The 18,947-nt window shown below is 43.1% G+C and overlaps 1 protein-coding gene across 2 annotated transcripts in view; it reads left to right on the plus strand.

Annotated features, from left to right (window-relative positions):
* Positions 1 to 18,947, plus strand: part of LOC121283956 (mast/stem cell growth factor receptor Kit-like) — a 128,210-nt gene that overhangs the window by 79,806 nt on the left and 29,457 nt on the right. For both annotated transcript variants that reach the window (XM_041198777.1, XM_041198787.1), the window contains exons 12-15: positions 1,167 to 1,271; positions 1,359 to 1,469; positions 7,570 to 7,711; positions 16,649 to 16,737. In XM_041198777.1, the coding sequence (XP_041054711.1) occupies positions 1,167 to 1,271; positions 1,359 to 1,469; positions 7,570 to 7,711; positions 16,649 to 16,737 (447 nt within the window). The remainder of the gene's footprint in view (positions 1 to 1,166; positions 1,272 to 1,358; positions 1,470 to 7,569; positions 7,712 to 16,648; positions 16,738 to 18,947) is intronic.

Genomic DNA, 18,947 nt, shown 5'->3' on the forward strand with positions numbered 1-18,947 from the left:
TATTAGGCCAAAGAAGGTTATTGGAGCAGAATGGGTGGAGAGGCCTCACAGGACAGAATGTTATCAGCATAGACTTCACAAAGGAGTTATCAAGGAAGAATACACGGAGCACATCAAAGGATATTAGCTCAGGATTCAGGATGAATGGGGTGGAGAGTGTTATTGGGATATCTCATAGATTGGCAGTAAAAGGATTATCAGTCATTTTGCAGAATGATTGTCAGATCTGGCACATAGAGATCCAGTAGGTAATTTCTATTAATTTCAGTATATTTTCAAAGATTAGCATTTGTTTAAAATGTTGCAATATCTCTGTTTATATTACATTAAATTCAGTTTACCTAATCAACAAAGATAAAGGGCAGAATTTTGCCCTCAGTTGGCGGGTGGGCCCCACCGGCTCGGTGGCAGGTGAGCAGCCGAACTCCGCTACCGAAGTGGGCACCGCCGCCATTTTAAGTGGGCGGGCCAATTAAGGCCCACCCAGCAGCCTGCCTGAAGGGAAGCGCTATGCACTTACTGTGTGGAGGGGGGAGGGATTCCCCATCTGTCAAAGTGCGTTCTTTCGCACATGTACGCGATAGAGCACACTGTTCCCTGAGACTAAGTGTTGTCTCAGGGAGATCAATGAAAGTTTTACAAACTTAAAAAATAGAAAAATAAAAAAATTATTAACATGTCCCCCTCATGTGACAATGTCACAATTGATGGGACATGTCAATAAGTATCACATAAAATTTATTAAACATTTTTAAAAACAGACATGAAAACTTATCCCGCCAGTAGATGAGGTTTTATGTTTTTTCTATTGCCCACTGGGGCTCCTGGCCTGCCCACCAGCCTTAAGGTTGGACGGACAGGGCCTTTAACTACCTTAATTATCCTGTCAATGACCTTAATTGGCCATTGACAGGTCGGCGGGCGGACAGCTGATTTTGCTGCCCGCCTGCCTTCCTGAATATTTAACTGGCGTGGGATGGCGTCGGAGGTTCCTTTCGACGTCATCCCACATCATTTTCGCGTCGGCGAGCGGCCCCCGCCCCCAAATCGCCAACGGGAAAATTCAGGCCAATGTTACTGTCTTGTGGATAAAATTTAGGTTTTTATGACTTGATTATTCTGCATACTGATAATTCACATATGAAGAAAATGCTTCTTATTCCTAGGCAAGACTCTTGGTGCTGGAGCCTTCGGAAAAGTTGTGGAGGCTTCAGTTTATGGATTGACTAAGGCTGACTCCATTATAACTGTGGCAGTAAAGATGCTTAAGCGTAAGTATATGTGGTATATGTTTTGTGTGATATGTAAATTGATGTGCCATCATCTGCAGAATGACAACTATAAATCTTCCTTTGCAGCAAGTGCCCACTCTACAGAGAAGGAAGCTCTGATGTCAGAGCTGAAAGTCTTGAGTCACCTTGGGCAGCACATCAACATTGTCAATCTGCTGGGAGCATGCACTATAGGAGGTTAGTTCATATAACTCAACTGAATTATATTTACACTTTTTACCTGAATGCAAAGTTACCTTTTAGGGTAGTGAAATTGTCAGTTGTGGTTCAGTGGTAGCATTGTCGTTTCTGAGTTAAATGGCTGTGGATTCAAGTCCCATGCTAGAGCATTTCATCCTGGTTGACATTCAAGAGCAGGACTGAGGAATGCTACTCTATTGGAGGTGCTGTCTTTGAGCTGAGATGTTAAACCGAGGCCCTTGTATGCTCTCCTGCCCTCACTCTCCCCACCCCCTCAGGTGAAGATAAAAGGCCCCATGAACTTATTCAAAGAATAGGAGAAGAGTTCCCATCATGGTGTATAGGCTAATGCTTTATAACTTAATCAACATGACTAAACCAGATTATCTGGTCATGATCACATCATTGCTGCTTGTAAGGAGTTGCTGTGCCCAAATTGGCTGCCACGTTCTCTGCATGACAACAGAATCTTCACTTCAAATTTACTTATTGGCTGCAAAGAACTTTGTGATGTTCAGAGATTGTGAAAGCTGCTATGCCACCGCTCGAACCTGGTGCTGCTGGAACTACAGAGCTGCCTGCCATCCGATTGAATGGCAACTCTCTAAGGCTTCTTTCCCAGGACGCTTGCCCGATGTCATCACGCATCATTTTATGCGTCGACGTGTTGGGCCCTCCCATGCATGCCAACTGGAAGATTCAGCCCCAGATGTGGGGGAGGAGGTAATCCTCACCCTAAGCCAGTTAATGCTCCAGCATATGGTAAATGGCTGCAGAGCGGGGATGCAGTGACTGCATTGGGCATTGACTGTGGATTTATACAATCAGAATACTGTTAGTTATGAAGCAAGAAATCATATTGCATGACTGTTATAAGTAAATGAACCCACAGCCTTAACTGCTAAAGCATGGCCTTAGCTTATTTGCACCATCTAAAACATTTTAACTTGAAGATTTAATAAGAAGATCTATAAAGAGACAACTGTGCACAATTATTCCAAAAAGGCCTTGGGTGGGAAAACTTGTTTGCAGCGCTATGCAGACTACGTCAATTAACCAGAGGCAGGTGGCAACATGGGCTGTTATCTGCATGCATGGCAAGTTTTCTCCAATGTTATCAGCAAAGGAATGTGCATGTAAACTGAACACTGCTCTTTAGTTGTTAGCGCAGTAATAACATAGAACATGATGTTCCTAATGATGGCAATGGGTATAAATAGGTATTGCAGTCCCTGGAAAACAGCACCCATTGATGTCTCAAAGGTGTTGTTACTGCAACCACTGCTTCTCCTTTTTAACTTGAACAAGTCTCTAGTGAGCAAACTGTGCTGCCCAAATTTTGGTTTGGCTGGGATCCTAGATTATTTGGTTAACATTTGGTGGTTTGCTGGATGTCAAATTCAAAACCTTGCAATGGACGTCTTCAGTACATAAGAAACATTAAATCAGTTTGGCATATTAGATATGTTTATTCTAGTTTTATCTATTTTGTGATTACACTTGGGCATCCTTCACTCAGCCAGTCAATCTGTAACTGGATCAACACTGAAGATCAATAAGGTAAAGATGTGTGTCTGCTAGAACAAGAGGGAGTGGTGGGAGTGCAACAAATTTTCCAAATATGACATTGAAATTTTGGGCCATGACTTCCGAGCTTCGGGGCAGTGTACCTGGGGGGGTACCGCAAAGATGTGCTGGGGCACCACCCTCCACAACCCCACTGGAAGTTCCCAGGTAAGGATTGCACAGCAATTGCCCGGGAAGTTCAAACTTCTGATGGCTTCTCAAAGGCTGGACCTTTAAACTTGCCTGCTTTACAGCAGCTAGTGCCGTAAAAAAGGGACGCTGCATGCCTGGACAAATGGCCGTGGGAACCCGCTGCACCGCACAGATCTTGCTTGGCCTGAGTTGGAAGGTTGGGTGAAAGAGGAGCGGCTGACATGATTGTCTAGATAGCCTTGCCTGCTTGTATTTTTATTACTGTCAGAGCATGGCGCCTACTGTATGTGCCCAAGAAAAAGCGTTTAGATTTGAAGTAGTAGAGTAGCTTTTCTATGGTGGAACATCTAAAGGAATTCATACATTCTACCACCATAACTTTAAAAGAAGATTATCACAAATGCCTGGAGAAATAGTATAAGTGGCTAAAAATCACCATTTACTTTGTTTATCCAGAATTTTAACCTAACTTATCATGGGAGATTGGGGGAATGTTGTGGAAATTGTCCTTCATTGTATTAATGCTATATCCTCTCCACAATCTGTTGGCTTTCTGTATGCATTTTGATTAATTATTATTAAAGCTTTAAAATCTAACTAAAAGAGAACTATAGTGGTTGGCCAGTGCACGCACTGCGCAGTTACCCTGACTTTCATGAGACTTATGACCTGCCAAGTGAGCTGAAGGGTACATTGATATCTGACCCCAGCACACAGCGCACAGACATAGAGATCCACGTGCCACAAGACCAGAAAAGGTAGGAGCAGAAGTAGGCCATTCAACCCATCGAGTCTGCTCCACGATTCAATGAGATCATGGCTGATCTGATAATCCTCAACCCCAATTTCCTGCTTTTTTCCTATAACCCTTGATTCTCTTACTGATTTAAATCTGTCTATCTCAGCCTTGAATATACCTAACAGCCCAGCCTCTACAGCCCTCTGCGGTAACGAATTCCACAGATTCATTACCCTCTGAGAGAAGAAATTCCTCCTCCCTGTTTTAAATGGGTGACCTCTTACTCTGAGATTATGCCCTTTGGTCCTAGATTCTCCCACAAGGGGAAGCAACCTCTCAGCTTCTACCCTGTCAAGCCCCCTAAGAATCTTATGGCAGAATATTGCCATTGGTGGGCGGTGGTGGGCCTGACACACCAACATGTAAAATGATGCGTGATGACGTCAGGTGTGCATCCTGGCGCCATCCTGAGTCATTTCTGTCTTTTGTTTGGCGGGCGCACGCCGGAGGGGGCATGAACCTGCCAAACTGTCAGCGACCTATTAAGGCCATTAAAAAAGTAATTAAAGTTGTTGACAACACTGCCTGTTCAACCTTAAGGTTGGCGGACAGGTGAAGAGCCCAGACGGCCTTCATGTTTTTCAGAAAACCTCATCCACGGGTGGGATGAGGTACCTGAAGCTTGTATAAAATAAATAAATAATTTTCTGTGACTTCACAAATATGTCCCAGCTCATGTGACACTGTCACATGAGGGAACATGTTTAAATAATTGTTTACTTTATTATTTAAAATTTTTAATGATCTACTTAATCTCCTTGAGGCAACTCCATTAAGGGCGTTACATTGGCAGCTTTCCAATCTTCTGGGACTTTTCTGGGATTATTGGAAGATTGCTACCAGCGCATCCACTATTTGTGTAGTTACTTCCTTTAATATCCTAGGTTGCAACCCATCAGATCCAGGGGACTTATCAGCCTTTAGCCCATTAGTTTTCCTAGTACTTTTTCTCTCGTGATAGTTATTGTATTTATTTCTTCCCCCACTTTTGCCCCTTAATTATTTAGTATTTTTGGAATGCTATTTGTGTCTGCTACCATGAAGACTGAAAAGTATTTATTCAATTCCTCTGCCATTTCCTGGTTTCCCTTTATTATTTCCCCAACCTCATTCTCTCAGGGGCCTATGTTCACTTTGGCCTTTCTCTTTCTTTTGATATATTTGAAGAAGCTCTGACTGTTCATTTTTATATTACATACCAGTTTACCCTCAAAGTTTATTTTCTCCCTCTTTAATTTTTTTTGGTCGTCTTTTGTGGGTTTTAAAAACTTTCCCAATCCTCTGCCTTACCACTAATCTTTGCCACGTTGTATGTTTTTTCTTTCAATTTGAGACTATCCTTAGCTTCCTTGGTTAACCATGGTTGGTTTATCCCCTTCCTAGAATCCTTCTTTCTCACTGGGATATATCTTTGTTGTGAGTCATGAACTATTTTCTTAAATGTCTGCCATTGTTCATCAACCATCTTTTCTGCTAAACTCCTTTCCCAGTCCACTGCAGCCCACTCTGCCCTCATTCCTTTGTAACTATCCTTATTTAAGTTTAGTACAGTTGTTTTTGACTCAAGTTTCTCACTCTCAAACTGAATGCTAAGTTCTATCATGTTATGGTCACTGTTTTCTATGGGATCTTTTACTTTGAGATCATTTATTAAACCTGCCTCATTACACATTATCAGATCCAAAATAGCCTAATCCCTGGTTGGATCCACAACATATTGCTCTAGGAAACTGTCCCTAATACACTGTATGAATTCTTGCTCGTGGCTACCTCTGCCAATTTGATTTTCCCAATCTACCTGAAGATTAAAGTTACCTTTTTACGTGCTCTTATTATTTCCTGATTTATCTCTGTCCTGCAGTATAGCTACTGTTAGGGAGCCTATAGACTACTCCCACCAGTGTCTTCTCCCCCTTGTTATTTCTTATCTCCACCCATATGGATTCTACATTTTCCGATCCAAGATCCTTTCTTGCTATCATACTTATTCCATCTCTTCCTAACAAAGCTACCCCACCATCCTTTCCTTCCTGCCTGTCCTTTCAAAAAGTCACATACCCCTGAATAAAGCCTTGTGGGCCTCTCCTCTAGGTTCATGTTTAGTTGTGTCTCTGCTCCTGAAGGAAACCTCCCCAGTTAAACTGGAGACCAATAAAAACTTGTGTGACCCAATAAAATTTGATTTTTTTTATTTGGTTGGGATTCTGGAGGTCACCGGTCTTTTGCAGGACACCCATGTACTTGTCATCAATAGCTCTCCATTTGTGTAAAACCACATGAGAAAATTGCAAAACCAATTTCTAAACTAGGAAACTAATATTCTATTTAAATGGAGCGCAAATTGGTCATCCGCCTTACTTGAGAACAATCGAAAAGGCTAATAGTCATTTTTGATTCTGAATTCCTTGATTTAAGGGAAGTCAACTGCTCTGAAATGTTTGCGGTTATTTTGGATGACCAATCTTCCTTGGTTGACCTCAAATTAGTCAACTCGCTCGCTTCCACAAACAATGCTGGCCAACTTGCCCATTTGCTGCCATTATTTCATGACTGCCAGATTTACATATGCCTGCAAATGCAATTATTCACACATACATATATTATCCTTCACCTGTTTCCCTGCTAACCATCCTGGCTGCTATATTTACAATACCAATGCTCCAGTAGGAAGTGAGATATTGATAATTTTGAAACATGAGAATGCAACAATGGGCTGAATAAAACTTGGGTGGGGGGAGGGTGGATGGCTTGCCCACCACCCCCCCACCACCCCCAACCACTGGAAGCAAAGTCGCTGTTGAGTCGACCTGCTCCAGGCCGGCCTGACCCACCCTGCAGCCATGATGAGCTGTGGGTGGGCTTAACAAGGGCCAAGTATGACTTTCACCCCTCACTGGGCAGGGAGTCCTGATTGGCCTGCAGCTCCATCAGTTCCGACAGCGCAAAAAGCATGGTAGTGTCCACTGCCGGGACTGTAAGAAGAGGAGTAAGAAGGCCCATGGATCTTCAGGGCCAGTAAGTCTGTGGTCTTGGGCAGGAAGGATTTAGGCAGGACCACGAGGGGGCTGGTCGGGGGTTGTGGGTTTAAGGCTGTGGGTAGGTACGAAGATAGGGGGGGCTCCATCTTGGGTGGGCAGCTCCCTGATCTGCAAAGCCCCTGAAGGCTGACTCTCCCCCACTTCCTTGCCACCCTTTGATGAATGTAGTTAAAAATTTGGGCTGCTCATTCTGCCCGACTGTCCACGCCAAAAGTTTTATGGCCTGTACAGTGTATTAACAGGGTCATTTGGCTTGGTAACAAGCCAAATTGACCCTTGATTACCTTTTTAAAAATAACGAATGGGCTTCTGATTTTGGTGCCTGCCCACCATCCTCCTCTTTATATCATTGGGGTGAGCGTGGGGGTGGGTGCAAAAGTTGTGGGGTGGGCACCTGCCCTATGTTACATGCCCTCCACCCCTGCTGGAAGCACACCTAGCAGGGGCACCAGTAAGTGGGGGTTAGACAAATTCTGGGAGCTTCAGTTAACTCTGAAAAATTCTTCTGTAAATTATAAATAGATTTACCATCATGTTCCAGGTCCAGTTCTGGTAATCACTGAATATTGCTGTTTTGGCGATCTTTTGAACTTTCTGAGGAGGAAGCGAGATTCATTTATTTGGCCAGAAAATGGAGAACAGAATCTGGAGAAGACACAATATAAGAATATTCCAAACCTGAGGTAAATAAAGAAACTAACACTATTAACTTATTTCTCTGATAAGTTATTAGAAGTGCACATTTTATTGTTGTCTCCCATATTTGCAGTAAGTGATGTTCAACAGGATCCTATATTCAAGTCCTTATGATATGTTATTATTTTGAGGTTGTCACACAGAAATTTGAAAAACCTCCACTCTCCATATATTTCCACATCAATTGTGTCCCATTTTTGATTCCCTTTCTATTTCAGATGTTTTAATGTTGAGGTTTTTGGGTGAGTATTTTGTGAGTCTCATGAAGTTGACAACAACAATATGTAAGGGATCTAATGCTTGATTTAGATAGCATCCAGGGATGCCTGAAAAATGACCCAACCTAATTTTGGGCCTGATGAAAGGTTATTGATTTAAAACATTGGGCAGAATTTTGCCCTTGACTGGCTCAGTGACGGGTGGGCAGCTGATCGCCACAGCCGAAGCGGGCCCCGCCCCCATTTTGAATGGGCGGGCCAATTAAGGCCCACCCAGTGGGCCGCCCAACGGGAACTGCTATGCCCTTCCTGTGCGGTGGGGGGGGAGGGATTCCCCAACTGTCAAAGTGCGGTCTTTCACGCATGCGCACAAAAGAGCGCACATTTCCCTGAGACTAAGTCCTGAGACTAAGATTGGTGAAAGCTTTATAAACATCAAAAATAGAAAAATTAAAAAATTATTAAAATGTCCCCCTCATGTGACAATGTCACTTGAGAAGGGTCATGTTAATAAATGTGACTAAAACTTTATTAAAGTTTTATAAAAACTGATATGAAACCTCATCCTGCCAGTGGATGAGGTTTCATGTTTTTTCAGAAGCCCGCCAGAGCTCCTTGCCTGCCCACTAACCTTAAGGTTGGATGAGCAGGGCCTTTAATTGAGTTAACTACCCTGTCAATGGCCTCAATTGGCCATTGACAGGTCGGCGGGTGGACAGCTGATTTCACTGTCTGCCCACCTTCTTGAAAATTTAAATGGGGTGGGATGACGTTGGGGGTTCCTCCCCGACATGATCCCGTGTCATTTTCCCCTCGGCGACCAGGCCCCGCCCCCCAGCTCACTGACAGAAAAATTCTGGCCATTAACTCTGTTCCACTCTCTCCACATATAATGAGAATTTAATTGGTCCATGTGAGGCGGGATCATGGCAAGGAGGGTGGGAGGTAAGACTGGGGTGAGCAGTGGTGGATTGGGAGCCCAACCATGAGCCACTGTCGAGGAACTTTACTGACAGTGGGATTGGCTTCGGGCAGGCTTCACAACACAAGGAGGCAGGAAGCAAATTTAAAAACTCAAACGCCCTATTAAGGGCCATTTTGCCAGACTTTGAACATGTTGCCAATGACATATCATCACCCACCCCTGCCAGATGAGGATACCATCAGCTGAATGCAGGGACCCACCCAGCAGCTGCCCTGGGGAGGTTGGGGGGAGGTGCTTGTGGGGAAGTATTTCTTTATTCAAGGAGAGGGCTGTGGGCAGGCTCTGGGTTTCACTTCCATCAGTCTGAATTTTAAGTTTTTCCAAAGTTTCTTTGGCTGATCTGTTTTAGGCAGCAGGCCCCTGCCTTCCTTTGCAGTTACCACTGCTCCTGGCGGCACTGCTGAGGCCACTGAGCTGCCGGACCTCTGATAGGGCTGGCAGCTCTAAGGTATGGACAGCAGTCCTGAACAGGACAGCACCCCTGACGTCAGCTTATTCATGAGCCACCACCCAAAAAAATCAAGGCGAAAGTTCCATTGGCCAGTTGAACAAAGAACAAGAACAAAGAACAAAGAAAAGTACAGCACAGGAACAGGCCCTTCAGCCCTCCAAGCCTGCGCCGATCATATTGCCTGTCAACTAAAGCATTTTGCACTTCCGGGGTCCGTATCCCTCTACTCCCATGTATTTGTCAAGCTGCCTCTTAAACACCACTATCTTACCTGCTTCCACCACCTCCTCTGGCAGTGAATTCCAGACACTCACTACCCTCTGCGTAAAAAACTTGCCCTGCACATCTCCTCTATAGTTTTCTCCTCTCACCTTAAATCTATGTCCCCTAGTAATTGACTCTTCCACCCTGGGAAAAAGCTTCTGACTATCTACTCTGTCCATGCCACTCATAATTTTGTAAACTTCTATCAAGTCGCCCCTCAATCTCCGTCGCTCTAGTGAGAACAATCCAAGTTTCTCCAACCTCTCCTCATAGCTAATAACTTCCAGATCAGGCAGCATCCTGGTAAACCTCCTCTGCACCCTCTCCAATGCCTCCATATCCTTCTGGTAATGTGGCGACCAGAATTGCACGCAATATTCCAAGTGTGGCCTAACCAAGGTTCTATACAGCTGCAGCATGACTTCCCAGCTTTTATACTCAATACCTCTGCCAATGAAGGCAAGCATGCCATATGCCTTCTTGACTACCTTATTCACCTGCGTTGCCACTTTCAGTGACCTGTGGACATGTACACCCAGATCCCTCTGCCTGTCAATGCACTTAAGGGTTCTGCCATTTACTGTATAATTCCTGCCTGTATTAGACCTCCCAAAATGCAACACCTCACATTTGTCCGGATTAAACTCCATCTGCCATTTCTCCGCCCAAGTGTCCACCCGATCTATATCCCGTTGTATCCTTTGACAATCCTCTTCACTCTCTGCAGCTCCTCCAACCTTAGTGTCGTCTGCAAACTTACTAATTAGCCCAGTTACATCTTCCTCCAAATCATTTATGAATACTACACACAGCAAAAGTCCCAGCACTGATCCCTGCGGAACTCCATTAGTCACAGCTCTCCATTCAGAAAAGCACCCTTCCACTGCTACCCTTTGTCTTCTATGACCAAGCCAATTCTGTATCCATCTTGCCAGCTCACCCCTGATCCTGTGCGACTTTACCTTATGTAGCAGTCTGCCATGAGGGACCTTGTCAAAGGCCTTACTGAAATCCATGTAGATAACACCCACTGCCCTTCCATCGTCGATCATCTTTGTCACTTCCTCGAAAAACTCGATCAAGTTAGTGAGACACGACCTCCCATTCACAAAACCACGCTGCCTCTCACTAATACGCCCATTTTCCAAATGGTAGTAAATCCTGTCACGAAGAATCTTCTCCAATAATTTCCCTACCACTGACGTAAGGCTCACCGGCCTGTAATTTCCTGGATTATCCCTGCTACCCTTCTTAAACAATGGAACAACACTGGCCATTCTCCAGTCCTCTGGGACCTCATCCGTAGCCAGTGAGAATACAAAGATTTCTGTCAAGGCCCCAGCAATTTCCTCCCTTGCCTCCCTCAGTACTCTGGGGTAGATCCCATCTGGCCCTGGGGACCTATCTACCTTAATATTCTTCAAGACGCCTAACACCTCCTCTTTTTTGATCTCAACTTGATCCAGGCTATCTACACACTCTTCCCTAAACAAATCGACCGTTAATTCCTTCTCTTTAGTGAATACTGATGGGAAGTATTAATTTAGTATCTTTCCCATCTCTTCTGGCTCCACACACAGATTCCCATCTTTCCCTGGCTACCCTCTAGCTTTTTACATATGTATAAAAGGCCTTGGGATTTCCTTTATCCTGGTTTCCAATGACTTTTCATGACCCCTTTTAGCCCTCCTGATTCCTTGCTTAAGTTTCTTCCTACTTTCTTTATATTCTCCACGAGCTTCATCTGTTCCCAGCCTTCTAGCCCTTATGAATGCTTCCCTTTTCTTTTTGACTAATCTCACAATATCCTTCATTATCCAAGGTTCCTAAAACTTGCCATGCTTATCCTTCATCCTAGCAGGAACATGCTGGTCCTGAATTCTTATCAACTGACGTTTGAAAGTCTCCCACATGTCAGTTGTTAATTTGCCCTCAAACATCCGCCTCCAGTCTAGATTCCTCAGTTCTTGCTTAATATTGTTATAATTAGCCATCCCCCAATTAAGCACCTTAACCTGAGGACTCCTGTTATCCTTATCCACCAGTACCTTGAAACTTACTGAATTATGGTCACTTTTTCCGAAATGCTCCCCTACTGAAACTTCGACCACTGGCCGGGTTCATTCCCTAATACCAGGTCCAGTATTGCCCCTTCCCTAGTTGGACTATCTACATTTTGTCTCAGGAAGCCCTCCTGGATGCACCTTACAAATTCTGCACCATCCAAACCCCTAGCACTAAGTGATTCCCAGTCAATATAGGGAAAGTTAAAATCACCCACCACAACAACCCTATTGCTTTTACATCTTTCCAAAATCTGCCTAAGTAACTGTTCCTCAATCTCCCATCGGCAATTGGGCAGCCTATAGTAAACCCTCAACATTGTGACGGCACCCTTCCTATTCCAGAGCTCTACCCATATTGCCTCGCTGCACGAGCCCACCGAGGTGTCCTGTCGTACAGCTGTGATACTCCCCTTAACCAGCAGTGCAACTCCCCCACCTCTTCTACATCCCTCTCTATCCTGCCTGAAACATCTAAATCCTAGAACGTTTATCTGCCAATCCTGTCTACCCTTCAACCAAGTCTCTGTAATAGCAATAACATCATAGTCCCAAGTACTAATCCAAGCTCTAAGCTCATCTGCCTTGCCTGTTATACTTCTCGCATTGAAACAAATGCATTTCAGACACCCAGTCCCACTGTGTTCAGTAATTTTTCCCTGCCTGCCCTTCCTCTTAGTCCTACTGGCCATATTCACTGGTTCTCAGTCATTTATTTCACCTGCTGACCTATTGCTCTGGTTCCCACCCCCCTGCCATGCTAGTTTAAACCCTCCTGAGTGACACTAGTAAACCTCACCGTCAGGATATTGGTGCCCCTCCAGTTTAGATGCAACCTGTCCTTCTTGTACAGGTCCCACCTGCCCCGGAAGAGATCCCACTGATCCAGATATCAGAAACCCTCCCTCCACCATCTGTTCAGCCACTTGTTCAGCTACAATATCTTCCTATTTCTAGCCTCACTGGTACGTGGCACAGGGAGTAATCCTGAGATTACAACCCTAGAGGTCCTGTTTTTTAACTTTATGCCTAACTCCCTGAACTCCCGCTGCAGGACCTCATCACTCTTGCTGCCTATGTCATTAGTACCAATGTGTACCACGACCTCTGGCTGTTCTCCCTCCCCCTTCAGAATGTCCCGTATTCTGGCACCAGGGAGGCAACATACCATCCTGGTGTCTCTTTCACGACCACAGAAGTGCCTATCTGAGCCCCTGACTATACAGTCTCCTATGACAATTGCTCTTCTGTGCTTTGACCCCCCCCTGCTGAACAACAGAGACAGCCGTGGTGCCACTGCTCTGGCTACTGCTGTTGTTTTTCCCTCTTAGGCCATCCTCCCCAGCATATCCAAAGTGGTATACCTGTTAGAGAGGGGGACAGCCACAGGGGATTTCTGCACTGACTGCCTGCCCCTTCTAGCGGTCACCCATCTATCTGTCTGTACCTTGGGTGTGACCACGTCTCCAAAACTCCTGTCAATGATGCTTTCCGCCACCTGAATGCTCCTAAGAGCATCCAACTGCTGCTCCAACTGATCCATGCGGTCTGTGAGGAGCTGCATTTGGGTACACTTCCTGCAGATGTAGTTGTCCAGGACACTTGAAGCGTCACAGATTTCCCACATCCCACACGTGAAGCACTTCATTCCAGCAACTGCCATTTCTAGAACTATTTAATAAATTAATTTAAATCTAATAACTGCTTATTGACTCCTTATTAACAATGCATTCCCTAGGGCTAGATTTCTACTATAAATACTAAATTCTAAGAACAGTAATCCCCTGATTCTGGTCTAGATACCCTCTACTTATTAATTAAGTGATTAATTTATTTGATTTAATTAGTTTAACAATGTTTTAATTTCAAATTTAGTGCAGATTCTCTACCAGCCAATCAGGTCACAGATTTACCGTGACACCACTTTTAATTTTTTTTAAGACCCGAGGTCCGCGAATCCCTGAGGTAAGGTTTTTATACTCACCTCTCTGGAACTCCACCCTCTGACTCTGCTCCCTGGAACTCTCCTCGTGCTCTTTTATCCTGTGTCTCCGCCGCTCTCCTCACGCTATTTTATCCTGTGTCTCCGCCGCTCTCCTCGCATGTTGCCAACATGCATTTCTGGTTACTCTTAAGATCCAACCTTTTTGGGGAAATTCTGCCCATGCAGTCTGACTTGCTGCGTGCTTTCCAGCATTTTCTTATTTTTATTTTTAACTTTGGGTTGGATATTGTTTTAGGCGTCCTTGGGTTTAGGATACTGGTCTCTGAATTTGGGCAATCATTCTGTACCTCTATGAGCTGTTAAAACAGAGATATCAATAGGAGTTCATTAGAAAGAATTATTCTAATAAAATTGTGAATAAAAGTATTCACACTAAAAGCTGTTGCTGTTTAGAAACTGCTGCTTCACAAATATAGTGAGTGACCCATATCAAAAGCATTTTATTGTGAATAATCATGATGTAGTATATTCACTGGCCCCACTGACAAGGTGTAATTTTGTATGTAGCCTCTTATCATCAAATTGCAATATGTTTACAACTAACCACCCAGATTTTATGATTCTTCTGTCAGTTCTGCTAGATTTATTTGATAACTCTTCACGAAAACCATAACTTTGTTGAGGGCAACTTGAAGTAAAAATAAAACTAAACAGGGATTAATAGAAATATTTTGTGCTTGCTACTTGTAACAGCATTCATAACATTAGCAATTTGTATAATTCAGCTTCAAAAGGTGGTTAGTGTCACACTAACTCGCTTTCCACTGAATCAGTCACTCATTATTGCGTGTTTGTTGCATGCAAATTTCAAAATTAGGTGCTGAATCAAGATTAGTTCTCATGCTAACAAATTTATTATTTGCAAAAATAATCAGATGAGTTATTTGAGGCATATTGGTAAGGTAGACAAGTGCAACTTTTATTTCTGCTGACTCGAAAATTCAGGCTATATATTGCTATTAAAGAAGCCATTTGTCAAGATAGATGAAGAGCAGTGTCACTGTGAATTTGTTCAGTTGCTTATAAAAATTACATTGAGCCCTGTTGATATTACATTTAATTTTAATGACATCCTGGGGTCAAACTGCTGTTTCACAGCAGAAATTCAGCAAAACTGTTGCCAATGTGAATGGAATTGTTTGCACAGGACACCAAATCACCTTCCATGAAGTGTGGCCCCATTAGGATTGCTCCCTAATGCAACAGACCATCCTGGAATGGTCCCCTCCTTGACTGAAAGTGCCGTTAGTGGCAAATATAAACAACAGCTGCCTGCTTAGATAGGCTTACTCAGTTGTTTTTGAGGCCTGGTCATGGGCAGGGTGAGCTCTGAGCCTGTGTACAGGACAACAATATTAATTGGCCAGCCAGCATGAAATCGCGGTCGGGGGCCGACCATGATCGGTGGTCTATTGCCTGGCCAATCCCAGACCTGCCAGCCGTGCCTGCTCGCCGAACTGAAAATTCTGCCCCAAGTTTCACTTCTATTGGCACTCAGCAGTGCTGACCTAACAAATGGGAGAGCTTTTATATACTTTATGAATGCAACCAGATTTGCTGTGCACTTTTTGGCTCCAAGGAAAGGGCCTGAGTTATGCCAAAAAAAGTGTTATTAAATTGGATCTATGAACATTGATTGGAGCAATGCTCTGACTGAATGCTTCCATTCCAGCACCTCGCTGTTCCCAGGATTGGGACACACAAATTAGGAGCAGGAGTAGGCCATTTGATTCCTTCAGCATGCTCCACCATTCAATAGGATCATGGCTGATCTGGCTGTGGACTCAACTCCACATTTCCACCTAGCCTGATGTCTTTTGATTCACTTGTTAGAATCTATCTACCTTTGCTTCAAAAACATTCAATGACCCTGCCTCCACACTCTACAGGGAAGAGAATTGCATAGACTCAAGACTCTCTGAGAGAAAAACATTCTCCTCATCTCCATCCTAAATGGGAGACCCCTAATTTTTAAACTGTGTCCATGACATTCCTGATTAGTAATTGGAAATGTTGGTACTTTTTAAAGGTTTTCACTGGTTAACCTATAAATTATGATTGTTGTACTTATCTGTAATTTAAAATAACATGTTGAACTTTGTTAAGAAACACTGAAAACTTTACAGCTTTCTAGATAGCATGACATTCATTCCTTTGCACAAATACATTTGGGAAATATGTGGCTTTCCAATAATCCGATGATATAATTCCCCTGTTGTCTGTTCACAGCCCAGGTGTGAGTCAGATTTAGCATAATGAGACCCTCCCATCTTTCAAAGCAACCTCATGGAAACATTGCTAGCTCACAAAATTTTAATTGCATTCACTTCCAAACAATTCCTTTTTTTTTAATTGTAAGGAAATCTATTTCATTTGTCCATTTGACACTTCAATCTCCCCCATCCCTTCTTTCAACTATTTTTTTCTTCATTAAATCATAAATTTTAGACCACTAGAATTTTGATTCACTCTATATTCATTATATCCTGATTCTTTTTTTATTTTCTCTTGGGATGAGGGCATCACTGGCTAGCATTTATTGCCCTTGGTCCGAGTCATTGCTATGGGTCTGGAGTTACATGTAGGCCAGACCAGGTAAGGACAGCAGATTTCTTACCCTAAAGGACATTAGTGAATGTCTGTGGTGGAATTTGAACATTACCAGACTAGTTACAATACCACTGTGCTACCGCTTCCTGCAGACATTGTTCACACTTTGCAGGCTGGTTTGTGTACTCTTTTTTTCTGGTTTTCAGACTTTCTTCACAGTTCACAAACTGCGTTGTATACACTTTTAAATAGGCAAACCACTGCGTAAGATGTCAAAAGCCAAGCGATCCTTTTTAGTGCCTGAAACAAAACTATTATTGATTTGCTTCATCATTTGTTTGAAGGTCATAACATCATTTTATTTCAATTTATTCTTTGTTTACCATAGCAACGGTTCTGGATCATACATGGAAATGAAGCCAAGTAGTATATCATCTCCACAAAAAAATGTGGACAAAAGAAAACCCTTGAGGAAGGGTAAGTTATCTGTTTGTGCGGGTGGACTACTTATCATTATAATATTTTCGCAAAGCATTTAAGTGAGTTGTGAATGTGCAGAGCAAAACAACAAGTTAGCAGCCAGGCATGAAGTTCAATGTCACGGAAAGAAAATGGTTTGTGAATGATGCAAGATCCCTGGACACAGGAGCTGAGAATATCTAGAACAAAAACAAAAATACCTGGAAAAATTCAGCAGGTCTGCGGAGAGGGATATAGTTGATGTTTCGAGTCCGTATGACCCTTCATCAGGACTAAGACATATAGTAAACACCCTGAGAATATCTACTGGTCTTGTTTCATGATTTTCCATGATGGAGGTTGATCTAAGTGAATGGGGATATGACAGCAGGCTGATCAGCAGTGCATAGTGGCCAGAACCTGGCCTGATATGCATTTTACCAGCTCACTGCTGCTTGCCATCACTTTCAGAATTATCTATCAGAATCTGCTCAAATACGATGGTGAAGATGGACTCACATCATGCACTACATTTTCTGAGATTAATGCCTTAGCAACGATGAACATAAGCATGTTTCCAGCATCCATCATTTTGGAGATAACTGAAATGTTGAAACGTCTCCTAAAGGAGTGTGCAATCTCCCAACCCATGAAATTTTGGATTTATTTTAAAAAAACACCTCTTTTCTTCAGTAAATCCACCAACAATTTTCCTTATTTAGCTGCTGCAGGTTCCCAGTACCTGAGGCCTGCAGCTGCCATTTGTCTCTTTCCAGGTTGCCTATAGCAGGCAGGAATCTGGTTGGAAAACTGCCAAAATTATGGCAAATTTAACTGGGTCAGGAGAGGGGAGGTTGGATGGATGCTGACTTCAGGCTGCATTTTCATCAGAGCAGATGGTCTCATCTTCTAACTCAAGATCTGATTCAAACTTTGAAGGATTTCAATTAAAGAAGAGAAAAAAAAATATCTGCATTCATGCAATTTTCAAGATCACCAGACATCTTAAAGCACTTTACAGCCAGTGAAATACTTTTTTGAAGTAAACTTGCAAATGTGCAAAATATGGCAGCTAACTTGAGTTCAGTAAACTGCCACAAAAAGCAAAGTTATAATGACCAGATGATCTATCTGTTTGCTGTGATGTTGACTGAGGGATAAATATTGGCCAGAACACTGGGAATAATTCCCCTGCTCTTCTTCAAAATAGTGCCATGGGTTTTTTCTTACATTCACCCAAGGAGGCAGATATGGCATTGGATTAACATCTCATTCAAAACACACGCCTCACAAAGTGCAGTGCTCCCTCAGTACTGCACTGGAGTGTCAACCTTGGTTTTTGTGCTCAAGCCCCAGATCGGGACTCGAAACCAGAACCTCGTGACACAGAGGCAAAGTGTGCTAACAACTGAACCACAGCTGACACATAAACTGTAATAGGCAGGTGGTGGTGCAGTGACATTGTCACTGGACTAGTAATCCAGGGGCCCAGGCTAATGATCTATGGAACCTGGGTTCAAATCCCACTAACAAATATTGAATTTAAAGCTAGCCTCAGTACTGAAACTGCTATTGATTGTCGTTAAAAACCCATTTGGCTCTTAGACAACAAAATCTGTCATCCTTACCTGGTCTGGCCTACATGTGACTCTAGACGCACAGTAATGTGTTGGACTTTTAATTGGTCTGTGAAATGGTGTGGCAAACCACTCAGTTCAAAGGAAATTAGGGATGGACAACAGATGCTGGCCTTGTCAGCAATGCTCACATCCGTGGAAGAATTAAAACAAAGCACTTTACCAGCTGTGTTGCAACAGCAGCAAAAAAAAGCAGTTTTGAAAATTTCAACATTAATACTTTTCGTTGTTTCTACTGCACATGCTTTGCTGTAATATTGACCTTCCTTTTACTTGTAGATCATGGATCAATGAGGGCAAAGTTTGGTTTGAAAATAGTGATCAAGTAATTTTTATGGTCGATGAAACTGATATTGGAGCTGTCAAACAATAACTAAATGTTATAATTCCAGTTCATGACCATGAATAGGATTTATTTGAATACTATGGAATTACATCTATGGGACATGCAAACTGTACCTTTAAATTTAAGAGTTATGTAAAGAAACTAGGATATTAGAAAAGTATGCAAAGAGCTGATATTTGCATGTATCTGATTTGTAAATAAGTGGATTTCACTGTACCTATTGTTCCTTTGCTGGAAAAACTCAG

Source organism: Carcharodon carcharias, chromosome 1, assembly GCF_017639515.1.
Source record: "Carcharodon carcharias isolate sCarCar2 chromosome 1, sCarCar2.pri, whole genome shotgun sequence".
NCBI classification, from domain to species: Eukaryota; Metazoa; Chordata; class Chondrichthyes; order Lamniformes; family Lamnidae; genus Carcharodon; species Carcharodon carcharias.